The 26,819-nt window shown below is 42.7% G+C and overlaps 1 protein-coding gene across 6 annotated transcripts in view; it reads left to right on the forward strand.

Annotated features, from left to right (window-relative positions):
- CDKL5 (cyclin dependent kinase like 5) overlaps nucleotides 1-26,819 on the forward strand; it is a 124,168-nt gene that overhangs the window by 60,384 nt on the left and 36,965 nt on the right. For all 6 annotated transcript variants that reach the window (XM_061627242.1, XM_061627240.1, XM_061627239.1 and 3 more), the window contains 3 exons: nucleotides 7,800-7,920; nucleotides 9,014-9,073; nucleotides 15,282-15,372. In XM_061627242.1, coding sequence (XP_061483226.1) covers nucleotides 7,800-7,920; nucleotides 9,014-9,073; nucleotides 15,282-15,372 — 272 coding nt within the window. The remainder of the gene's footprint in view (nucleotides 1-7,799; nucleotides 7,921-9,013; nucleotides 9,074-15,281; nucleotides 15,373-26,819) is intronic.

Here is a 26,819-nt window from a genome sequence, read left to right on the forward strand (position 1 = left end):
GGGCACCAAGTTGTGAAAGGCTGCTCTAGAACTTGTGATGTATATCTTTTTAGTCTCTGTAATCCCCAGCGCTACTTTCATTAAAGCAATAGAAATCAGGAAAGACTAGGTGGGGGTGCTGTGCTTCTGCACTTCCTAGAGTGGTCAGTACTGCTATGGGTTTTCAGAGAGACCTCCCAGTAGGTAGGTGTATCATTAGACTCTTTAGTTGGCTATAGTTATGGCTTGTGTATCAGAAAGTGCCGCAATGTGTTGTTGGTAAATATTTTAAGAACATTAGAAGAGTCCTGCTGAGTCAGATCAATGGTGATTAGTCCAGCACCCTTTTTTCCCCACTGTGGCCAACCAAATTCATATGGGAAGCTTGCAAGTAGAACTGGAGTGCAACAGTATTCTCCCACTTTTGATTCACAAAGGTCAAACCATATCTCTCCAAAAAGAGATACAGCTGGTGCCCTAGCTGAAGCTAGTGAAATACACTGTTCGCTACAGATACCACTTGGGCATCTAGCAGCAATCATTTTAAAAAGCAAATGCAGTCCCATCAAGTATATATCTTTACCTCTTATGGGAGTCAACAGGCCATTAACCAACAGCACCACTGTCTTATCGGGATTGAACTCAGTTTGTTACTCCGCATCCAACTCATAACTGACATGAGCACTTGTTCATGTTGCTCACAGCTACTCCTGGATCTAGTGAAAAGGGTATGGGAAGAGCTGGATGTCATTTTATATTGATGCTATGCTGGGAGAAGTCCGGAATTTTGGAACTGCAATATTGGATAGATGTTGAATATGCATGGAGGCTGGATAGAACCTTGATGAACACTATAGCTCAAATGCCATAGTGCAAAACTGCAATGCACCAGCACATTTATCGGCGATCCTGGTAGGCAGAGAACTACTGAAGCTCAGTACACCCAGTTGCTATCCTGAACAGGTAATAGGTTGAATCTCCCCAAGCACAGCACAGAAGTCATAGTGGCAGAAAATTAAGCATTAATTGCCATTATCACCACTGAATAGGCATTCAGATGAGCTCTATTTATTTAAAAAATATATGCCACTTTCTTCTTGAAGTCCTCGAAGGCAGCTAGCAGATAAATCTACCAACAAAGTAACTAAAATACACCTCCCAAAAGAAATGAAAAATGGCAGGGCAGCAATAATCAAGTCATCTCAAAAGTCCAGCAAATGCTTGCACAATAACCTTAGGAAGAGGAATTCCATAATCTGGGTGCTACTATAGAGAAGCAAAGCCTCTGTCAGCTCTGATAAGGAGACTGTTTGGAACTCCTGGGTGGAGCAGCAGGACGTTCAATCTAGAGCCAAATACCAGGTACAGGCATTTGAAGTTGTCTTTCTCACGGACTGGGAAGCTGGCAAGGGAGATGGTATCCCAAAAGACTATGGTGCTGCCACCTCCACAATATTGACTCCTAGCTGGTGCTATGCTGAACATGACTGGATGCAACTGAGAGGTCACTGTATCCCCTCTCATCCAGTCAGTCTCCATAATAAAATTGGTGCCCCCATTTAGGATTAAATCCTGATTGATGGTTGTGTTTAATACAGTATTAAACTTTCCTCTTCTCCCAGGCACTTTAGCATGTGTTTTATGTTGTTTTAAATTGTTTTAAATTTCTAAATTGTGTTTTAAATTGTTTTTCAAATATGTGTTTTAAATTGTATATTTGTTTTAATGTTTGTGGTTGCTGGAAACCGCCCAGAGAGCTTCAGCTATGGGGCGGTATATAAGTACAACCAATCAGTCAGTCAGTAAGTCGATAAGTCAATCAATCAATCTTAATGAAGTGTCTAATGGTAAAATTGCACATGGGGGCTTGCAGGAAATAGGCAAATGGTTAGCTAGCATACTCTTGAACAATAAATGAACATATTCCATGCTAATGAAGGCATTCTTAAATTAAACCACTATTCAAAAGTTGAGAAGCATATTTTCTTACAGTCCTGTCTGTTGCAACATCTTTGTTCAGTGGTTTTTAAGGAAATGTCTGTTTCTCAACCTGTAGTTTCACTGCCTAAAGATAAGATAATAGGTTTTGCAATAACAGCTAGTATATTTTACTGTGTGCTGGAGAGAGACCTCATCTACTTAAAGCAGCTAGTAAAATGACAATAGATCTTGTGTGACAGAAATTTCCAGCATCCTGTAAGCCTTTCAGTAACAAAAACTAAAAACTTCTGAATGATGTCTGGAGAACATAAGTCTTTACTATAAAATATAATACTCATATAAGGCAGACATAATAAATCCAGATCCACAATCCTACATAGGTTACTAACTGAACTAGGAAGCTTAAGTGTTGGTTAGCTTGAGCGGATGATCTCCCCGACCATGAGATCAAAGATCTCATTGACCTTTCTGTTGGCATCTTTTTAGAGTCAAAGAAATCTTGTACTCCTTTTCAGGAGGGAACATTCAATCCAAGGCTTTCTTCTGATCTCACTGTGGGTGTAATCCTGGGGGCCAAATAATGATCCAAGAATGAAAATAAATTCTGTGGAATTAATCAAGTAATCATGCATAGGATCACAACTTTAACATATATATTATACTGCCATGAGAGTGACTGTATACTATAGTCAGCATTGATTTTTTGCATTCTGCAATGTTAAATTGAAAATACCCCCATGCCATTCTGATCCTTCCCATAATCTCATTTCAAAACAAAACCTTACAAAATTTATAGTCCTGAACTCAGAAATGCTTGCTTAACAACCCTCTAAATTTTCCTGGTGATACACAAAACAGTCAGAGAGAATAGAGAGTTAAAAGTCTAAAAAGAGTGGGAAAAAACCCAGAGCCCTTTTGGACTTTTTTCTGCCAGAGCTCTCATAATCTGCTGAAATTCATTAAAAATCAGACATGTTCACAAAGTACCTGTAATCCTGTTACTGACCTTGCCCCATACTCTGACCTTCATCTTCTGCAATTTCAAAGTTAAAAAACACCTGACTGATTTTTGATTAATTTAGGAAATTGTAGGTTGAACTCGGTGATAATGTCAGGCATGCTCATTAAGAACCAACTGTCAGTGTTTTAAAAGCGAGACTCACAGCTGCTGGGCTTGCCTAATCAAGGGGCCACACCCACACCAGACTTTGATTTCACATGAGATAGTCAAGGCTTCCCCCAAAGAATCCTGGGAAGTGTAGTTTGTGAAGGGTGCTGAGAGGAGACTCCTATTCCTCTGACAGAGCCCCAGTGACCAGAGTGGTTTAACAGTCAGCTGCTCTGATTGAAGGTCTGTGAGTGGAACAGGGCCTCTCCTAGCAACTCTCAGCACCCTTCACTAACTACACTTCCCAGGATTCTTTGGGAGAAGCCATGACTGCTTAAAGTGAAATAACAGTCTGGTGTGGATGTGGCCAGGGACAGCTTTGGTTAAATTTGGGTGGGAGGCTACATGTGCCTGCTGAAGAATAAAAAGGTGAGGGAAACGCTGAAAAAGAATGATACTGTTCACAATGTTTTCCTTTTGGAAAGGAAAGAGGCTTCTCCTCTGCCCAGTGCCCACCCACCCACCCAATCTCCTCCCCTTCCTGCCCTCCTCCTCCTCCCCACCGCCTCTCCCCCAGGTCATTTTCACCTATCCTAAGGATGATTGCACAGGAGTAAATCCCACTGAATTCAAAAAGCATGCAAATGAATATGTTCAGAGGCACATGTTAGCAAATTCTTCCAAGCTACACAGGAAGTGGATTGGACTGTGAAAGACCAACCCAAATTGTGTTTGCATTTTTACGAATTACAAAGGCAGTAGTTCTACAAGGGCAGTACAGTATCTCAGAGAGGAGGTCAGGTCTTCTGCTGCCCTGTTGCATTCACTATAACTGCCCAATTTCCCTGCTTTTTAAAGTTTGATAGAAATATCTGTTGACTATAGGTACATTCTTAAACTGCAAGGTTTTTTACATATTAGTGAATAGTTCATAAAATAAACCAACCAAGAACTGGTAACAAACTGAGATGTAGAATATTATTTATAAAGTTATCCCAAACATTTCACTAAATAATAAGAGTAAAACAATGCATAAAAACAATTCAACAGCAAGTAAAATCAAGAGGAGTGGCAAAATATCAAACAGAAATGAATGAAACTCTGCTCTTAATGGTTTTGTCAACAGTTATGTGAAAAAGCTTGTAAAAACAGCAAAGTCTTAGTAAATGAATCTTCTGCAGATTTGGAATCCTCAGGAGGGTATTCTGAAACGTGATTGGTGAGGGTCTGATGGGAGCAGGTGTTCAGCTGTGCTGAACCCAGATATTTGCAGAGGTTCAAAGATTGCAACCAGCATCTTTAAATGAGTTGGGTACATACCGGATACCAGTGCAGCTGAACCTGGATTAGAGAAAGGTTAGGTTTAGCACTGTTTAACAGGTGGCTGTATTCAGACAAGCTGAAGCTTCCAAAGTGTGTTTGAGTGCAGACACATGTAGGGTTTATTACAGTTTTTGGGTTCTTTGTTGTTCTGTCTCTCCCTCCCCACCCCTCTAGTTGAAGGTAATTTGAAAATAGGAATAACTTTGAGTAGTCATTCCACATTCTCATCTGCAAAGCAGGTCTTGCAAGTTTTGCATTGTTTCAAAACCACTACTGGCAGAAGAAACAGTTACTTGAAACATACTCCAGTGTTTGAGACGAAATGGCCCATCTGCTGCAACAACTTAAAACCAATTATCTACATAATCACCTTTAAAAACCTGTTTAAGGAGACTTAACAATGGGGCAAAGTAAAATGTGTGAACTCTATCTAGAAAGCTGGCAAAAGCAGTTCCAGCATAGCTGCAGCCTGATTGGCTTTGCTTCTGGATGGTCAGCTAGTGATTAGAACCACTTTTGCATAGCTTTAGCTGGTGTGCCAACAGTGTGCTTTTCTGGAAAAGGTAGATTTGGTCACTATCTGTGCCTTCATCACATCCAGGTTGGTGTACTGTGATAACTTTATGTAGGTCTGTCTATGGAAACTGTTTTCCAAGTTTTTGTGGATGAATCGGACTATCTGGACCCTTTTCAATCAGGCTTCAGGCTCAGTCATGTGACAGAGACTACCTTGGTCGCCCTACTTGATGATCTACACCGGGCATCAGACAAGGGGAGTGCATCCCTGTTGGTGCTGCTGCTGGACCTCTTAGGGGCCTTCGATACGATCGACCGTGGTATCCTTCTAGCTGGGATGGGATTGGGAAGGACTGTTTTATGGTGGCTCCAGTCCTACATGTCGGACAGGACCCAGAAAGTGGTGCTGGGAGACTACTGCTTGTCCCAGTGGCCTACGGGGTACTGCAGGGTTCCATTCTGTCTCCCATGCTCTTTAACATTTATATGAAACTGCTGGGAGAGGTCATCCAGAGATTTGGAGTACAATGTCATCAATATGCTGATGACACTCAGCTCTCTCTCTCCCTACCACCTGATTGCAGGGAGGGAGTGCTCATCCTAAACTGGTGCCTGGAGGCTGTGAAGGGCTGGATGTGGGCTAACAAACTGAAACTTAATCTTGACAAGACGGAAGTGTTGCTGGTCAGGGGGAAAACTGCCCCAGGAATAGGGTTGCAACCTATTCTGGATGGGGTTGCACTCCCCTTGAAGGAGCAGGTCTGCAGTTTGGGAGTTCTCCTGGATCCTGCCCTGCTGCTTGAATATCAGGTGGCTGCGGTAGCCAGGAGTGCTTTTGGCCAACTCAAACTGGTCTACCACCTACGTCCGATCCTGGAAGCAGTTGACTAGGCCACAGTGACATATGCATTGGTGACATCGAGGCTTGATTACTGTAACACACTCTATGTGGGGCTGCCTTTGAAAACGGTTCAGAAATTGCAGTTGGTTCAAAATGCAGCAGCCAGAATGTTAACTGGAACACGGAGTAGGGAGCATATCACCCCTGTGCTTTATCAACTTCACTGGCTCCCAATTTGTTTCCGGGCCCAATTCAAAGTGCTGGTTCTGACCTTTAAAGACCTAAATGGCCTTGGACCAATGTACCTGTGGGACTGCTTACACCCATATGTACCTGCCGGGATTTAAAATCATCTGCCTCTGGTCTCCTTTGCGTGCCTGGAGTGAAAGATGTTAGACTGAAAGGCACGCGGGACAGTCTTTTCAGCTGTGGCCCCCAAGCTTTGGAATACTCTACCCCAAGAAGCCCGCTCAGCACCCTCCCTGATGGTTTTCCGGAGACTTCTGAAAACGATCTTGTTCCGGAGAGCATTTGGGAGGGACTGAAGGTAGAACCTGACACTGATTTTATGACTTCTATGTTAATTTTTACCTCAGTAGTCCCTTCAGTACCCCTCCCTATATATGCATATATATGTGTATGTGTGTATATGTATATATATTATTTTATGTATTTTAATTGCATTTTATGTATTTTAATTTCTTTTAATGTTTTTGTGATTTTTATTGTGTACGATTTTATTGTGTACATGTTTGGTTTTATTGTAAGCTGCCCTGAGCAGTGCCTTATTATGGGGAAGAAGGATGGGATAGAAATATTTTAAATAAAATATTTATTTTATTTATTGCACTTTTAAACCACCCTTTAGCAACAGGCTCTCAGGGCGGTGTACAACAGAATAAAACCACATTTAAAAACCAGCGAGTGTGGATTACAACATATAGGTATAAAAAACACATTAAAAACAGATTAAGACAAAGTTAATAGAGATTACAATTAATTAACTATAAAATTAAAACTAAGATTAAAATGCCTGGGCAAAGAGGTAGGTCTTTTTTTAAAACTGTAGCTGGTACAGAATGCTGCAGCCAGATTGCTGTCACTTGCCCACACTTGTATGTGATTTGTTTCTGAGTATAATTCAAAGTACTGGCTTATTTTTTTTTAAAAAAGTTCTAATTATTTGGTACTAGCATATGTTAAGGACATCCTTCTGCCATATGAACCTACCTGCCCATGGAAATTAAGAGCAGATTTCTTTATATCGTACCACCATCGTAAGTGCAGCTGATGGTGACACAGAGCAGGTCTTGGCACTTAGGTAGTGGATGGCCCCCATCTTACAGGCAGTGCAACGTTTTGTATAAACGGTCACCTTTTATTGGGCCGCTTGGTTTTGGAATATTCCTGGCTCCCTGGTGTATTTTTGTGGTTTTGTTGCCTAATGTTGGTTTTCTGCTGCTCTGTGTTGTTTGTTCGTATGCATTGCATTTTGTTTTATATTTTAGATCTTGCTTTTTATTATGTTTTAGTTTGTATGCTGCCTTGAAAGCCTCTTACAGGAAGGACAACATAACAATATGAGTATAAATCAAATAATAGGAAGCAAATTTTCTCAAACCACTTTCAAAGCTTTCAAAAGTTGTGGTCTGTGTTTAGCCTTAATGAAGCATAAATGGTTAGCAAATCATGGTCTCCTATGGAGGAACACAGCTGGTGAAGCAAATGCAACTGCTTTTCAGCTTTAAAGACGTTTCCACAAGACTAAAACAAGAGTAAAATTAGTCCACTCATACTATTTAATCTTCTTTTAAGTTACTTGTAACACTATTACAAGTATTCTTGTTATTTCTGGCTTCCTGTACAAGAGTCAAATGTTTTAACTAACTTTTTAATTTTCTGGTTGATTTGTAAAAATTGAATATGTGTAGACTTTTATGTAGAATGAAGTTAGGTTTTTAATGTTGGATTCAACACTTCATGGTGTTTAACTGCATAATTACCATTAAAACACATTGCAGTAACACAATTATGGATAGCAGTCTAGGTCAGCTTTTTTAGACTCTAATGGAATTATGTTTTAACTCCTAGAATATGCTTGAATTGCTAGAAGAAATGCCAAATGGAGTCCCACCAGAAAAAGTAAAAAGCTACATTTACCAACTAATAAAAGCAATTCATTGGTGTCATAAAAATGATATTGTTCACAGAGGTGAGTTAATCATAAATAGCAACCTCCTTTTATAGGCAAGTTTTGAAAGTGTCTTTAAGATTTCAGAAAACAGGGTGATTGCACTGATAACTAAATATCCTTCATTTAAAACTTGTTAACAAAAATACAAACAAGTATGCACTCATTAACAGACAAGCTTTATTATAATGTATATTTGTGCACCTAAAGTTAAATTAATATTATGTGGGAATTGGTTGAAATACTTGTGGGGTACTTTTTGAGCCCGGGGGCACTTTTCATTGTGTAGTTTACACATAAATAAACCTACAGGGTTGTTATCCTAGGACACTGTCACAGACTGTCACCTGTACAACATCCTCAAATTTCAGCCACTTACCACTACCCATTTCCTTCTGGGGGGAAAAACCCACTGGGGTCCAAGTATAACCCAGTATACTCAATATGCATGGAGAAGGAGCCAACGTATACAGCTCAGAAAAATTCTATCTCCTCTGCTTAAGTGGTTTTGGGTTCAAGGTGCTTTGGTAGTATCAAGCACACTTGTGGTGACCAAAAAATAAAAAGGTCTCTGGGGTACAAATTCATTCCATCCTTCCATTGAAAATTTCATTAGGGTTCAAATATACCCCAAAGTCAGCCAGTGTGATTTTTCTTTTGCTGGGTCAGCATGAGGGTTAAATATCTCCCATTTTAAATCCATGGTATTTCACAAGTGCTTATTTTGGCTGGATCGTGTTCTAGATTTTCAAACTCATGTGATAATCTCTTTCTGAAACATGCAAAAGAGCAGTGCTTCACTTGTTCAGTGGGACTTCCCCTTCCTCTCCCTGCATGTCCCCAAAATCCGTTCTAGAGCAGAACCTCTAGAACAGATTTTGAGGCTGCACAAGGGACTGCAGAAGGAAGAAGGTCTGTTGCAGAAACAGAAGTCTGTTGCATGAGTGGAATGGCATAGTTGCATACAACCCCAAAAGGTGAATTTGTTATTGTTTGTCTGTATTTCAGATAAATGGTTTCAAGAATACCTGCAGTTCTGTTAAATCAACTAATAATGCAGAACAAGTTAAATAATAGGATTTGCTCACTTTTTCCTTTGCATTTAATATTTCAGATATCAAGCCAGAGAATCTCTTAATAAGCCACAATGATATTTTGAAATTATGTGACTTTGGTAAGGATTTTTACTACAGATTTTTTTCTACAAAGATTGTAATCCTGTGGGAAGGGTTGTCCTTTTTTTAAAAAAAAAATACACTTTTATAGAGTACTTTGTAAGTTTACTTAAAATTTAAGTTTTTAATCATTTTATTTTCACTGCAGTGGGCAACTGTAGGATGCTCTAGGGCATACTCTTGATTTAGGTGGGGCAATGTAGACCCTTAACAAGCCTGGCTTGTGCCATGTGCACATCCTAAAACACACTCCTCAATCCTCTGCAGTCATGTGCAGAAATTGCAAAGGTTCTTTGCCTGAGGAGTCATTATGGACTCATGATCATGGACTACCTTCTTTGAAGGTATAAAACTTTAAAAACACCGTTCTACTTTAATAGTAAAAACTTTTTTAAAAAATGAAGGTTACAGTCCTAAACACACTTATCACGGAATAAGTTTCACTGGGCTTAGTAAATATTTTTGGGCACACAGGAAATAAGTGTTTTTTCAGATTTCTGCTACCAGTCCAAGGTCTACACATAAGTCATTTTAGAAGTTGTAGGTGGAGTTGTGTCTGCTGTATCTTGAATGTGCTGCGCTTTGAACATGTATAATGTGCAGTAACTGCTTAGAAACATATTGTGTGGATGCGGTTTCTTGCTAGTAAGACTGCTAAAGGAAGAGTACTAAGCATAGACTAATTGTGACAGATGCACTTGACTGTTACGCTATGGTGTTTCATGCTGTAGTACATCTGCTGTGTTTGGAGACTGTTTCTCTCCCACTACTTTAGACCAGTTCATCTGAGCATTTATAGAAAACTATGCAGGGTTTCACTTAGTCCAGTGAAAGATCAAAGGGTGTGCAAATGTTTATTGTATTGGATTGTTGATTGTATTTTAATATTATTTTGTTATTCATTGTATTTTTATGCTATTTTATGTTCACCGCCCAGAGAGCTATTGCTAGTCGGGCGGTATATAAATTTAATAAATAAATAAAATAAAATAAATAAATGGATCATGATCAGATTGTTCAGTTGTAAATCCAAACCCTAGTTTTCTGCTCATGCTAACAGAACTGTTAGGTTCACTGCCATTTTTTGTACAATAATAAAAGTCATAGAAACATACATAGGAAGCTACTTTATACTGAGCCTAGCCCACCTAGCTCACCAACTCCTCTCTCATGTTAGCCAAATCATGGTCCCACTACTAACAACAATAGTTAAGAGGGGCACTATAGAAGATAGGAACTAAGAAGCTGCCTTATAGGCAGTCAGACCATTGGCCCATCTAGGTCAGTGTTGTCAACACTGACTGGCAATAGCCAGCCAGGGTTTCAGTCTTGCCTAGAGATGCTAGGGATTGAACCTGGGGCCTTCTGCATGCAAAGTAGAGTCATAGAATCATAGAATAATAGAGTTGGAAGGGGCCTATAAGGCCATCAAGTCCAACCCCCTGTGCAGTGCAGGAATCCAAATCAAAGCATTCCCAACAGATGGCTGTCCAGCTGCCTCTTGAATGCCTCCAGTGTTGGAGAGCCCACTACCTCTCTAGGTAATTGATTCTATTGTCGTATGGCTCTAACCGTTAGGAAGTTTTTCCTGATGTCCTGTCGAAATCTGGCTTCCTGCAACTTGAGCCCATTATTCCATGTCCTGCACTCTGGGATGATCGAGAAGAGATCCCGGCCCTCCTCTATGTGACATATGTGACATGTACTTGAAGAGTGCTATCATATCTCCCCTCAGTCTTCTCTTCTGCAGGCTAAACATGCCCAGTTCTTTCAGTCTCTCCTCATAGGGTTTTGTTTCCAGTCCCCTGATCATCCTTGTTGCCCTCCTCTGAACCTGTTCCAGTTTGTCTGCATCCTTCTTGAAGTGCAGAGACCAGAACTGGACACAGTACTCAAGATGAGGCCTAACCAGTGCTGAAGAGGGGAACTAATTTTTCATGGGATTTGGAAACTATACTTCTGTTAATGCATCCTAATATAGCATTTGCCTTTTTTGCAGCCACATCGCTCATATTCCGCTTGTGATCAATGACAATTCCAAGATCCTTCTCACATGTCATATTGCTGAGCCAAGTATCCCCCATCTTATAACTGTGTATTTAGTTTCTTTTTCCTAAGTGTAGAACTTTGCATTTATCCCTGTTGAATTTCATTCTGTTGTTTTCAGTCCAATGCTCCAGCCTATCAAGGTCCCTTTGATTTTTGTTTCTGTCTTCCATGGTATTAGCTATGCCCTCCAATTTTGTATCATTTGCAAATTTGATAAGCATGCTCTGTACCTCCTCATCCAAGTCGTTAATAAAAATGTTGAAGAGCTGGGCCCAGGATCGAACCCTGTGGTACTCCACTCGTTACTTCTGCCCATTTTGAGAAGGAACCATTGATAAGCACTCTTTGAGTATGATTCTGGAGCCAACTGTGGATCCACCTGATAGTTGTTCCATCCAGCCCACATTTAGCCAGTTTGCTAATCAGAATATCATGGGGCACTTTGTCAGAAGCTTTGCTGAAGTCAAGATATATGATGTCCACAGCATTCCCACAGTCTACAAGGGAGGTTACCCGGTCAAAAAATGAGATAAGATTAGTTTGGCAGGATTTGTTCTTCATAAATCCATGTTGGCTCCTAGTAATCACTGCATTGTTTTCAAGGTGCTTTATAATGTGCTCCAGAGTTTTTCTAGGGATTGATGTCAGGCTGACTGGTCTTTAGTTCCCCAGTTCCTCCTTTTTGCCTTTTTTGAAGATAGGGACAACATAGCTCTCCTCCAGTCATCCGGCACAGTCCTCCATGATTTCGCAAAGATAATAGACAGCGGTTCTGAAAGTTCTTCAGCCAGTTCCATCAATACTCTAGGATGCAGTTTATTGGGCCCTGTCGATTTGAACTTGTTCAAAGTGATTAGGTATTCCTTGACCATATGTCTATCAATCTCAAGCTCCAATCCTGCCCCTTCTACTTCATGTTTCCCGGGAGGGTCACAGATCTTTTTTTATTTTGGGAGAAGATTGAGCCAAAGTAGGAATTGAGCACTTCTGCCTTTTCTTTGTCATCTGTTATCATTTTGTCATCCTCATTGAGTAGCTGTGCCACCGTTTCTTTTCTCTCTCTTTTACTATAGACATACCTGAAGAAAGCTTTTTTTGTTGCTTTTAGCATCCCTCGCTAACCTCAGCTCATTCTCAGCTTTAGCCTTCGTGACACCATCCCTGCAATTCCGTGATACCTGCCTGTACTCTTCCTTTGTGGCCTGACCTTCTTTCCACTTCCTGTATGTGTCCTTTTTTGTTTTCAGGTCATCTCTAAGCTTTTTGTGAAGCCACATTGGCTTCTTCTGTTGTTTCCCCCCTTTTTTCCTTGTTGGAATTGCTTGCCATTGCACTTTTAGAATTTCCTTTTTTAGAAACTCTCACCTATCTTGGACTCCTTTTCTCATTAGGGTGGCTTGCCATGGAACTGTACTTGCAATTGTTCTGAGTTTATTAAAATCAGCGTATGGCTACTCTCAGCTTTTGCTTCTGTTAAAATCAAGAATTCAAGTATGGTGTGGTCACTTTCCCCCAGAGTTCCCGTAACTGCTACTTCATCCACCAAATCATCTATACTGGTTAGAATCAAGTCCAGGATAGCTGATCCTCTGGTTGCTTCCTCCACTTTCTGTAGGAGAAAGTTATCTGCAACACGTCAGAAATTTCTTGGAGGGGCCGTGTTTGGCAAAATTTGTCTCCCAACAGATATTGGGATAATTGAAGTCCCCCATTACTACTGTATCATGCCTCCTCAAAACATTGGCAATTTGTTTTTCAAAAGTTACATTCTCGTCTTCTCCTTGATTGGGTGGTCAGTAATAGACTCCAAGCACCACATTCCTTTTATTACTTGCCTCACTAATTTTAATCCAGATACTCTCAGTGGAACTACCAAGCTCATCTTCCTGTATTTCTCTACAGGGATATATATTTTTAACATATAGCGTGACTCCACCTCCTTTTTTATTCCTTCTGTTCTTTTTGAACAAGTTATATCCTTCATTTGCTGTATTGCATTCATGGGAGTCATCCCACCAAGTTTCAGTTATACCTATCAAGTCGTAATTGCCCTCCTGTATTAAGAGTTCAAGTTCATCCTGCTTGTTTCCCATGCTCTGCGCATTAGTATACAGGCATCGAAGACCATTTGATTTATGGCTTGGCTTCCTGACTACATTTTTCTGAGGACTGTCACTGGTCCCTATTACAGCCGATCTCTCTGTTCCCAATACTGTGCACAAGCCTTCATCAGTCGTTACCACCAAGTTTACGTCTCCCTCCCCCTTAGGATTCAGTTTAAAGCCCTCTTGATGAACTTCTCCATGCTGTGGCCAAACACATTCTTCCCAGTCCTTGTGAGATGCAACCCATCACTTGCCAGCTGTCCATCTTCCAGGAAGCATAGCCCGTGGTCCCAGAATCCAAATCCCTCATGTCAGCACCACCTTTGTAGCCATTCATTCACACTGAGTGTTTTTCTTTCCCTTTCTACTCCTCTTCTAAGGACTGGAAGGATGGATGAAAAAACTATCTGGGCCCCAAAGTCCTTGAGTTTCCTTCCGAGCTTCAAAGTCTGATGTGATTTCTTCATAGCTCCATTTGGCAGTATCATTTGTTCCTACATGGATGAGGAGAAAGGGATACCTGTCAGTGGGCTTGATGAGTGATGGCAACCCTTCCGTCACATCTCTAATCCATCGTCCTGGTAGACAGCATACCTGGCAAGTCCACGGATCTTCTCGGCATACTTGGGTTTCAATCCCACGCAGTAGGGAGTCTCCCACTACTAGTATTCTTCTCTTGTGGGGCGAGGTTTCATTGCACCTGCTTGATTGAGCTTCAGCCTCTTGTTCGTCGCACGGGGTCTCCTGTACTTCTTCCACCACAGGCTGTCCTCCAGTCTCATCCTTGAGTGGTTGAAAGCAGTTCCATAGTTCCACTGGTGAAAGGTGTCTTCTAGCTCTTCTGTTCCTAACTGTCACCCTTTCCCACAGCATTTCCTCCACTTCGTTGTTGCTCTCCAAAGCAGTCTCCTCTTCTGCTACCACATGCTATTGCTCTTCCACCTCCACTTCTCTTTGCTGCTACTGTTCCAGCATTCGGTCTAAGAACTCTTCATCTTCTCTTATAGTTCTCAGTGTGGCCATCCGCCATTCTAGGTCTCTCACTTTTTCTTCCAACAGTGCCACAAGCTTGCACTTGTTGCATGTGTACGCCATGTTGTTCTCAGGCAAGAAAACAAACATGGCACACACCTTGCAGGTCATAATCACTGGAGTATCCTTCCCATTCATACTCTCTTCTATCTTTTGTTTCTTTCTAACTACTTGTTTTGGAGTGGCTTGTGCTCATACAGTTCTTTTTGTATTGATGTACTTATGAAAAAAATCCCATTAGAGGTTGTTATAATTCTTCCATTTCTAAGGATATTCCATCTCTTTATAAGTACTGTGAACAAACAGTTGGTCACTGAGAATACAACCTGCTGTCAGCTGGAAGACTGTTTCCTCCTGGAAACGGTTCTTCTAGCAAAAAATGGATTTCAGTAGTAAGGAAAGAAGTTGTCCTGCAAACAGCAAAGCCCTTATTCTACAACAAAAGCGTATGAGAGCTAGAACTCACTATTTCTAAGAGAAGCAGCTCCCTTCCTACACAATATTTAGATGCTTGTTGATAAATGAGCTGGCAGAATCAGAACCCAAAGATTCCATAGAAGGAAAGATAGAGAGAGAGCTTATTTTCTCCACACTTCCGGGTCTGATAAAAAAGGGAGAGGTGCACACTTAGTCCAATGTTTCTTCCTCTCTCATTTCACACGTGTGCTGAAATATAAATTATGTTTCTTTTAATTTTTATTTTAATTCTTCTGGGTAGAGTGCAAAGTAGTTCTCTGTGGATCTGCATTTGTGTTACTTAATGTGGTATTTCTGTCATAAAATCTCCAGCGCTTCACTTAACTGAACAAGAAGCACCTACTGCACAAAAATGTGAAGACTGCTAATACAGAGTTTAATGGACTAGTAGCAAGGTTGCTTTTACTTGCAGTCAGTTTGTTAATATAGAAAAGTTGATATGCAAATGGATCATGCATTTCCTTTTTGAAAAAACAAACTATTTAAATGTTAAATGCTAAAATAAAAGGCACATTAAAGTATTTTTCAATTGACCTTGATACAGGTTTTGCACGGAATTTGTCAGAAGGGAGCAATGCTAACTACACAGAATATGTGGCCACCAGGTGGTACCGTTCACCTGAACTTTTGCTGGGGTAAGTAATCTTTCTATAGGTACCTGCTACCATTTTGTACATCCTATCCACAAATGAGCATTAGTCTAGTGAAGGTTTTAACCTTCAGTAACAAGTACATTTAATGATTATTTTCATTGCTATGTCCATTCATTAGTATTGGTGACCAGCACTAAATTGAAGTCTAATTTAGCAATTTCATCATTTTAAAAAAATATAAAACACATTTTTATAGGATTGGTTTCTGAAGAAATCTGTTAGCCCTACGTGTGTTATAGGTCAGGGGTGGTCACCTTCTGAGGCATCTAGACTGCACGTTTTGGCATCTGTTGGTCCAGGAGCCCATTCATAAACGCATTCCAGCAAATAATCACGTGTAGTCCAGACTCTGACTTCTGGGCAGTCTTTGGGCTCTGTTACTTCTAATTTATCAGTTAGAATCCTGGCCAGTTTTTCTATCTCTCAGTCTCTTGGCCTTACATTTGCACCCATGTATACACACACGCCCCAAGCATCTGGTCAGTTTGTGTATCTCTTTTCTTACTTTCCTCCACCTTACGCACTAGTTATCAGAGTTGGGACTTCCTATGTGTATATGCCCTGGACACGTGCACACGCAATGTTTGTCTCCCTCTCTTTCCTCATCTTCTTCCATTCTGCTCAGTATTGAGAGAGTCCTTGTGAGACTGTCTCACTTCTCGTTCTTTCACAACTTATTGGTGAAGAATGTTGCTCACCCTTGTGGATTGCTTTGCTCCTCCATTGTCTCCTGCCTCCTGCCATTTCTTGAACTCTTGGCCAACTTAGATCTGACTTTAGTGCATCTTTGAATTTAACTAGGAGCAGGTGTGGAAGGTGAAGCTAACCCTTTCCTGCCCTGCTGCAGTCCTGAGGAAAATCCATTCTCTGAAGATACTATTTACATTGGTGCCAATGTGCAGCTTCTGCTCAAAGCAAAACCCATCTTTTGAAGAGGATTTTTCCAGAAGACCCTAGCAGAGGAGGAAATGGTTAAATAAATTCCCCTTCACATCTGTTGCAATCCCAATAATCGTCACACAAACACGTAGCTGATGCCATCTGCATTTTAAAATACCTGTATTAGAAAGATGCATTTAACATCTTCTGAGTTCTGCTTACTGTCTGCTGAAATCAAGAGGATTAGTAAACCAGTTCTGATCTTGGTGAGAAATAGACAGGGTAATAATTCTCCTGAGGGGAAAGAGTGAGGGCTAGAAAATCCCCAGATTCTACTTGCTGCAAATTTGCTTTCCCTCATATATATTGCATCATAGATGTAACTCCAGTTTTAGTATCTATTGTTCAGAAATAGCCATTAAAATTCCAAATGGTTTCTGCGGTATAGTAGGCTTTTTTGTTTGTTTTTATTGGCCATATATCTCTGCCAGCTGGAAAACAGACAAATTTGATAATCCAAAACCCTGGAATCCAGTTTGAGAATCCAGACTGTCCTCAACTTCTCTTACTGAAAATGGACTATAGAGGACTTAAAGTATAAACCTCCTCTCAGTTAGTATTGATAGTATCTCCCCTCTTTTTTCTTTATTTCTAGCATTTCAGTTACTTAAAAGCTCTCACAGCATATTACAACCCATTCTCTTCCAAAAAATTTAAAATTTCTGGTAAGGTAATGCACCTCCTATATAAATTTTCAACTAATTTAAATAAAGTTTAAATGATGCAGATTTACATAGCCTGCGATGCTTGTTACTTTGAATGAAATTTAACTCTTGAGTTCTGCACCTCCAAAGTGGTACTTTTTTTAGTTAATGTTGAAGGGGAAAGCAGCAGTTACTAGCAATTAGTTAGAAGGGCAGAGGGAAGTACAAGGCTAAAGAGCCATAGTAGTATGAATGTAAAGTTATACATAGCAAAAGTATTTAAGGAAAACCAAGCTTTAACATAGTAGCATTCCAAGGACGAAGGAGGTCAGGGATATGGGCTGTCATAGTATGTAAACCGCCCAAGTTGGTTCCTGGCAAATGCCAGGTATTCTCATAACTATCAATTTGCTCAGATAAAACTTACACATTTTGTCTCTTAGCTAAAGAGATAAAGGAACTTATGTGAAAGCATTTGTTGTTTCTCAAAAATGAAGATCTGCATGACTTTTTACATTTAAACATGGGTCTGTTATATACTATTTAAACAACATTTGCTAGGGCAACATTCCAGGCAATGAGGCTTTATTACTATCACTTATGAAAATAAGAAATGCAAGGGATGATCGAAAAAGACTTTATTCAACCAAGAATTCCTCTGTGTACTCCTAAGAACATCTGCTGTGTGCTATACACTGATTTACTTTCCAACTGTATAAGCCTGATTCAGTGCCTTTCTGTTAAAGTTACTGCTTATGGATCAGTAACTGGTAGGAAACAGAAAGTAAGAATAAATGGACAGTTCTCCCAGTGGAGAGATGAAGAAAATTGAGTCCCTGGAGGATTGATATTCAGACCTGTGCTTTTTAACTTGTTCATTAGTGATCTAGAATTTTGCTGCCCTGGGCTCCTACTGGGAGGAAGGGCGGGATATAAATCTAATAAATAAATAAATAATAGACTTGGGGTGAGAGTCAAGTTAGTGATGCTACAAAATTGTTCAAGGTGGTTAAAACAAAAAGTGATTGTGAGGTGGTCTAACATGATCTCTCCAAAGTGGGTGAATGAACAGTAAAATGGCAAATGCAATTCAATGTAAATAAGTATAAAGTGATGTACATTGGAGCAAAAAATATCCTAATTTCTAGTATATGCTGATGGAGTCCAAACTATCAGTGACGAACCAAGAATGCTTCATGAAGATGTTGAGCCAGTGTATGGCAGCTGTGAAAAAAATGAATTCTATGAGGAAAGGGATTGAGAAAAACCTGCCAATATCATTATGCCAGTGTGTGGTGATTACTACAACTGTGTACAGTTCTTGTTGCCTCACCTCAAAAAGAATATTGTAAACCTGGAAAAAGTTCAGAAAAAGCATTCAAAATGATTATGGGGTTGGAGCAGCTCCCCTGTGAGGAAAAGGTTCCAACATTTAAGCTTGTTTAGTTTAGAGAACAGGTAAGATACAGGGCCCTGACCAATGCTCTCATATTACTGAATTACAAATGGTACACTGTAATTTTGTTCTGTATGATGTTTTATTTTGAAACACTGAAACTCAAATTATTAACTCAAACACTGAAAATCAATTATTGTAAGGTGACATTGGTGTTATATTGGGAAATGTTTGTAAGAAACAAACTGAAACATGTTACTTGCATAAACACATTAATATTTGGTAGAGCCACCTTTCGCTGCAATAACAGCTTTAAGTCTTTTGGGGTAGGTATGTACCAGCTTTGCACACAGTGTTGGGGGGATTTTGGCCCATTCTTCTTGGCAGATTTGCTCCAGGTTGTTCACATTAGTCGGATGTCTCTTGTGGACTGCAATTTTCAAAGAGGACCACAGATTTTCAGTGGAATTGAGATCAGGACTTAGACTGGGCCACTGTAGGACATTCACCTTTTTGTTCTTGAGCCACTCCAATGTTGATTTGGCCTTGTGCTTGAGATCACTGTTCTGCTAAAAAGTGAATTTCCTCCCAAGCTTCAGTTTTTGAGTGGATTAAAGCAGGTTCTCTTGCAGTATTTCCCTGTATTTTGCTCCATTCTTCCTTCGATTTTAACAAGATGCCCAGTCTCTGCTGATGAGAAGCATCCCCACAGCATGATGTTGCCCCCACCATACTTCACTGTAGGGATGGTGCGTCTTGAGGCATGGGCAGTGTTAGTTTTGTACCACACATAGCACTTAAGAGTTTTGGCCAAAAAGCTCTATCTTGGTCTCATTTGACCACAAAACCTTTTCCCACATTGCATCTGGGGCACTCTCATGCTTTCTGGCAAACTCCAGACGTGCTTTCAGATGGTACTTTTTGAGTAACGGCTTCTTTCTTGCCACCCTCACATATAGGGCAGTGTTATGCAGGGCTCTTGATATGGTTGACTGGTGCACCATTACTCCACTCCCACCCACTGAACTCTAGTTTCTTCAAAGTGATTGTTGGCTTCTCTGTGGCTTCTCTCACAAGTCTCCTCCTTCTTCAGTCACTGATTTTTGAGGAATGGCCTTTTCTTGGCAGTGCCTGGGTGGTGTGCTGCAGCTTCTACTTCCTGATTATTGATCTAACTATCAATATCTCACTGGGAATATCCAAATTCATGAAGGATGCCAAATATTCTCCAATTGGCACTAGGACACCACCAAGTGCTATTGTCTTCTTCTCCTGTTGCTTGAGGTAGGAAAGAGTTAACATTCCAGAGGACTCTCTTCTAAGCCCCTCCTATGGAGTGTTAGTTCATTTTCCTATCTTGATTCATTTCAGCCCAGCTTTAGGCCTGGTCATGGCTCTGAAACCATTCTAGTTGACGTTGTTGGGAGAAGGATGGGGAGAGTGTGACCATGCTGGTCTCCCTTGACCCCTCAGTGGCTTTCGACAGCATGCACTACAGTATCTTTCTGAAGCGGCTGACAGAATTGGTGATTGAGATCACTGTATTTTGGTGTGTCTGCTCCTACCTCCAGAACTGTTTCCAGAAAATAGTTATGGAGTGCCATTCTTCAGAACCATAGGAGTTGTCCTTTACATCCCATAGGTTCATATAACATTTATCTGAAACCACTGGGAGTTGTCAGGAGATTTGGAATTGCCACCAATATACAGATGACATCCAGCTCGCCTGCTCTTTCTCTTGTGCATGGAAAAGCTGATCTCAGGTGGGTAGCTAGCTTCACCTAGTGGCTGAAGGCAGAAGAGTGCTAAATAGGTGTTTTTTTTTTACAAGGACTTCCTGCTCTGCGCAGCTCCTTATTTCAGTTTATCTTCTGCCTTCCACCAAGAACAGTTGATCTGGTTCCTCTCTGCGTTCAGGCCTGTATAGTTTGGTGTGTCGGTACTTTTTCCTTCCTTTACTGTTTCCTACGTGTCTTATTTAAAACAAAAAAAGGGGGTTGTCATTTTGCATTTCTCTCCCCTGAGACTTTGTGGCAGCGCTGAGCCGACTGTGAAGCAGCCGCCTCACTGCTTCAGCTGTGAGACCACTGTCTTTTTCATTGGACTTTGCCCCCCCCAGCCTCGTTTTTTAGGCGCTTCTGTGCCTGCCTACTGGCAATCATCTGACTGGCCACCTCCTTTCACGGCATGAGTGGGGACATCTCTTGCAGTGTGCTCCCAAGGACGCCAAGTGCCTGCCACCCCCTCCTCCAACCTATCGCCTGCAGAAGGCCTCAGTGGGACATTACAGCCATGGGGGAAGCGTATTCACACACACCCCGCAGCTTGTCAGCACCTGTCCCGGCTATTACCACAGCCCTTAGCCCCCATAAGACCCGCAGCGTAGTTTACACCCATGGAGAAGGCAACGCGCAAATTGGACCACCCACCAAAGAAACCTAAGTCACTTCAGCCTCATACTACAATGGAAGTCGTATGCCTCTGCCATTATCCAACCAGGCCCTAGGGCCTTTAGGTGCTATTGAATCCCAGGCGGAGGTAGCCATAGCCCGCCCCTCTTCCAGAAGGCACAAGGTGGCTGAGGTGTGTACTTTTGCGGGCAGGGTGGCTCCACAACAACTGGCACCTAAAAGAAGTAGGAGAACCAGTCACAATAGGCAACGGCCTGGTGATGCACAGAGGGCTGCACCAAAGGAGGCTCATAGCAACATGTGCAGGTCACAGAGGGACCTGCAATCCCTATCTGAGGAGGAAGGCACCCAATTCCAGCCCACCCTGGAGGCAATTTTTTCTACATCGTCTTTTCCTGAGGAGTTTGAAGGCTTCCTCGAGACAGCTACATCTCACCAAGCGTTACAGGAGAAGAGGGGTGAAGCATCCTTTGTTTCACCCTCTTCACGTGAGGAACTCCCAAGTTCAGGGGGTGGTGCACAACCCACACTGTTCACATGCTACAACAATTAAAGGAACAACTGAGAGAGTCTCTCCTCATGGATCTAGTCAGAGATCTTTCCACATCAGTGGCTGAGGCTCGACACCCCACACAGGACACACCAGCCACAGCACCCATTCCACCACCTTCAATAGCTCAAGTGGCGCAGGGCCTCACTACACTCCGCTCTTCTTCAAACACACCCCTAGGCAGGGCATCACCGGACCCTCACAGGGCAGGCATCCTCAACTTGAGGAGGAGGCAACGGTGGACCCAGACAATGAGCTGATTGTCCTCAATGAGGAAGAACAGAGTGGAGATTTGGAGTCACAGGAAGTAGTAACCAATAGGATTTTTCAGGAGGCTCATTTCCTTCCACTCCTGTGCAAGGCAATGAAAGCTCTGAACCTAAATTTTCCGGAAGATCCTCCAGCTCCCTCAGCATCTAGAATTTCGGCTGTGTGTCCAGACCCGAAACCCAAGTCAAGGGTGCTAAAACTTCCATCACTGTTGCCTAAAGTGATCAAGTCCAAATTTGATGCCCCGCTGCAGTTCAAGAAGTTCGTTGCAACTGCCAACAAATACTATCTGTTGGAACAACAAAACATGGACTAACTCAAGGTTCCTCTGGTCGACGCCCCCATATTCAATTTACTAAATCCGTCCTTGAACCCAAAAGACTCGGATGCCTACCTCAAGGACCTGTCAGAGTGCAAGCTGGATCTAGGCCTTAGGAGGATTCATGAGGCCAGTGTGCTCTCCATCAGAGCAGCAGCAACCTCCTCAGTCTTCGCGAGAGCATTCCTGCTGTGGCTAGAGGACCTATTGGATGGCCCGCAGCAGGATCCGGCTCGAATCCGGAAGTCTCTTCTGAAAATCTTGAGAGCAGTGACCTTTATGGCAGATGCATCCATGGACGCCATGCAGTTTTCGGCAAGCTCATTAGCAGTGAGTGTTTTCACTCGAAGGACTCTGGTTATGCCATTGGGAGGCCGATACTGCAGCCCGCTATAATCTCGCATCTGAGCCCTATGTGGGTGGCAAACTGTTTGGCAACGATGCCCTAGCTGGGGTCTTGGAGTCGAAGGAAAAGAAGAAAGCTATGCCTTCTGCCAAAAAATGAGATGACAAAAGATTCTTCCACAGACCTTTCCATCCTTATTTGCCCTCCCAGTCCTTTCGAGGCTCCAGGGCATTCGGAACAGCAAAGGTGTCCCATACCAGCCGTCACTTCTGGAATAGGCAGCATACCCAGTCTAAAAGCCAACAACTTTTCCCCAATAGATCGGGTCTTGGATCCCAGGCTCAGGGGAATAAGCATCAATTCTGACGCCAGGGTTCCTCAGGTGGGAGGATGCCTTCAACACTTTGCCCACCACTGGCGTTACATGTCTTTGGACCAATGGGTACTGCACATCCTCAGATATGGACTGAGGCTAGAATCCCCTCCTCCCTCTCAATGTCTCCGGTCAAGCGGGAAAGGACTCTTCAAGCTATTGTCCACCTTCTGCAGATTGCGGCATTACAGCCCATTCCAACAGGCGAGAGGTTTTCAGGAATCTACTCAGTATTCTTCACCGTCGCGAAAAAAGACGGATCTTTCAGGGTGGTACTCGATTTGAAGACCTAAAATCAGTTCATAAAATACTGCAGGTTCCGCATGGAAACTTTACTGTTCATCAAGGAGGCATTGAAAAAGGGAGACTTCCTCTCACCTATTTATCTGAAAGAGGCCTATCTGCATGCCCTTGTTTTTCCGCTTCACAGATGTTACCTACAGTTTTTGGTGGGAGAGGATCACTTTCCATACAGGGCCATGCCCTTTGGTCTGGCGTCTTCCCCCAGAGTGTTCACGAAGATCATGGTTGCTCTGGTGGCACACCTCAGGATGTAGGGAGTCCATGTCTTTCCTTACCTGGATGACTTTCTGCTCCAGTCTCTGTCGCTCCACAAGGCTTTGGAAGATCTGCACATCACCCTAGCATGCCTCAAGGATCACAGCTTCCTTGTCAACCAAACCAAGACCCAGCTTTGTCCAGCCCACCGCATAATACATTTGGGGGCCACCATAGACTCGCAGCAGGGACTCATAACATTAGCTCAGGGCAGAGTAGACAAGATAATTACAGCTGTCACACACCTCCTATCTTCGCCTTTGGCAGATCTTATGCACCTGGCAGGTATCTTGGGGTTGATGGTCCCAACCTATCAGACTACACCATGGACACGTCACCACTCTCGACCACTCCAGTGGGCACTACTGCCTTTTCAAAGCGACATTGTGGCCAGGCGTCACCAGAAGGCAGCAGTTTCACCAGTGGTCCATCGCTTCCTGCAGTTGTGGGCGCACAAGCCCAATCTACTAAGGGGAGTGCCGTTCCAGGACCCTCCATGGATCCTGATCACCTCAGATGCCAGCCTGACAGGCTGGGGAGCCATTTGTGATGGCCAGATGATACAAGGGACTTGGTCACCACAGGAGTCAGTACTTCTAATCAATCTTCTGGAGCTTCATGCAGTTTGGCTAGCCCTGAGGCACTTTGCAGAGATCCAACGGTTGGGAGCGGTGCTGGTCAGGACAGACAGCGAATCGGCCAAATCACATTTGAATCGTCAAGGAGGCACACGCTCCCCACAACTACAGAAGGAAGCTGTCCTCCTGTTCCAGTGGAGGGAAACACACATGGACTTGATCCTCGTGGAGTACCTCAAGGGGAAGGACAACTGCCAAGCAGATTGGCTCAGCAGACAGAAGGTGCATCACGGAGAATGGAAGCTTCACCCGTTGGTCTTTCAGGAAATGGTGAGACGCTTCGGCAGAGTCGAGGTGGACCTATTGCCACACACCTCAACCGCCAGATGAAAATATTTTTCTCCAGATACATGACACCAGAGACGGAAGGCATATATGCTCTGGTGTCCCAGTGGCCCCAAGGACAACTCCATGCCTTCCCACTTATTCCGATCATTCCCAGGGTACTTCAAAAGATCCAAGCCGAAAGGGCAAGAATTCTGCTGATAGGTGCTTGGTTCCTGGTTCCCAGAACTCATCGATCTGTCAATCGATCCTCTGCAGCAGATTCTCCTTAAGGAAGACCTATTGTCACAGAGACAGCTTCTTCACTCAGACCCAGGATGGCTGGCACTTCATGTCTGGAGACTAAGAGGCGACACCTCTTAAAACGAGGCATTCCAGCTCAAGTGATGAAAACTATGATGGCCTCAAGACACCCTTCCACAATTAGAACATATGAGACTATATGGAAGGCCTTCTCGACGTGGTCACAAAAGAAGGGTTTAATTCCAAGGAAAGCAGGTATAAATGACATTCTCTGCTTCCTACAGGATGGCTTTTCCTTGGGTCTTAGGCCAAACACTCAGATGCCAGGCTTCCGCCCTTTCGGCGGTTCTGTCTACATCTCCTGAGAAACCGCTGGGATCTCATCTGTTACTCAGGTGTTTTCTACATGGGGCAATGGCATTGGCACCTTCTACAATCCATCGTTACCCAACTTGGGATCTACACAAGGTGTTAACAGCCCTACAAAAGCCCCCTTTTGAACTCCTAAGTCAAATTTCCCTACGTCTCCTATCCTTTAAGGTCTTGTTCCTTGTGGCTATTACTTCAGCCTGGAGAGTGTCTGAGTTGAATGCTCTGTCTGTTAACAAGAATTCTGTGTGTTTGATAAGGATAGAGTAGTTCTACGTACTGTCCCCTCTTTTTGTCCTAAAGTACTGTCTACCTTCTGTTGGAAAATGTGGTTCAACTCCAACTTGTGGGTTGAGGCTGCATGGGGTTAAAAAGGGTAGCTAAAGAGGAGACCTCCTGATTGCTAGGCTAATACCTATCCTTTGATCTCCTGCTGTCTCTCCCTTCCTGCTAGACTGATATGCATAGGATGTTGACCACATCTCCTTCCTCCTTCCTTCTTTTTCTTTCTCTTGAGAGGGAGAGCAGACATATTCTCTTTGTCTCTCCCTCTCCTCCAAGCATGAGGGCAAACACTAGGCTTAGTGTTTGCATCTCCAACTTAGCTAGTTAGCTAGATGTAGAACTCTTTCCTATCAAGTATGTACTTCCAGAATAAAGTAGTTATTTCTTATTTTAAAGCTTAAAGTCTCTGTCTGAGTAATTTGCAGGGAAGGTGTAATCTTTAGCAAAGATTCAAACACATAAAGGCTCACTCAGTCTCTCCATTCCCAATTTCGCCACTCTGTAACACCTTCCACTGTCAGCAAGAGCTGGTACTTCCTTCTTTTTGTCCTAATCCCATTCACCCCACAGAGAAAGCATGGCATTCACTGGATGTGTGAAGAGCCCTGAAAGTGTATATCTCTAAAACAAAACATCTCGGTTGGACATATCGTTTGTCTCCTTCCACCCAGCATCTTTAGGGAAAAAAGTGTCTTCGTCCACGCTCGCTAGGTGGATCAAGGCATGCATCACACTGGCCTACGCCTCTCTAAAGTTAGCCCTGCTGGCCAGGATAGTGGCCCACTCAACTAGGGCAGCAGCCGCATTGGCAGCATTCTCACTCCATGCATCTATCACAGAGATTTGTAAAGCAGCTACATGGGCTGCACCTAATACATTTATTAAACACTATAAGATTAACACATATGCATCAGCAAAGGCAACTTTTGGGAGGAGAGTGCTACAGCATGTTCTCCCAGATCACTAGTGTAATCAGCCCAGCGATGTTCCCACCCTACATGGGTCAGCTTTGGTATGCCCCGCCTTTTCCATGCACAGGAGAAAAGACATTTGGTCTTACCATAAAACGGTTTTCTCTGTGCATGTCAAAAGCTGATCTCAGGGCCACTCCCTAGGAGAGCTGGGCTGCCATCACTGTCTTTTTCATCTTAGGCCTACAGCAGAGAGCTTATGAGTGCTGTTGTCTCCTGTTTCGTGTCGATGGTTCCTATTATTTCTCTTTGTTCTTTCCTCCTGTTGGTTGGCTTGCTATCAAAAACTGAAATAAGGCGCTGTGCAGAGCAGGAAGTCCTTGTAAAAACAACACCTCTTTAGCACTCTTCTGCCTTCAACTGCTAGGTGGAGTTAGCTACCCACCTGAGATCAGCTTTTGACATGCACAGAGAAAACCATTTTATGGTAAGACCAAATGTCTTTTTCCATCTGAATCAGGAGAGGAAGTTGAAGTGCTAGACTGGTGCTTGAGGTGGACCAATACACTGAAGCTGAATCCTGAAAAGACAGAGGTGTTATGAGTTCCAAGTTTTCAAGTCTGGGAGATGGGGAAACAGCCTGTTCTGGATAGGGTTGCACTCCCCTGAAAGGAGGAGGTCTATTGGTTCAGGGTGCTCCTGGATCCAATGATGTCACTAGATGGTCAGATTACCTTGTAGCTAGACAAGCCTATTTCCAGCTATGGATGGTTCAGCATCTATGGCCCCTTTTGGACAGAAATGACTTGGCCACTGTACTCCATGATCTGGTTACCTCTGGATTGGACTATTGCAATGTACTCTATGTGAGGCCGTCCTTGAAGACAACTTG

The sequence above is a fragment of the Rhineura floridana genome, chromosome 5, assembly GCF_030035675.1.
Source record: "Rhineura floridana isolate rRhiFlo1 chromosome 5, rRhiFlo1.hap2, whole genome shotgun sequence".
NCBI lineage: Eukaryota > Metazoa > Chordata > Lepidosauria > Squamata > Rhineuridae > Rhineura > Rhineura floridana.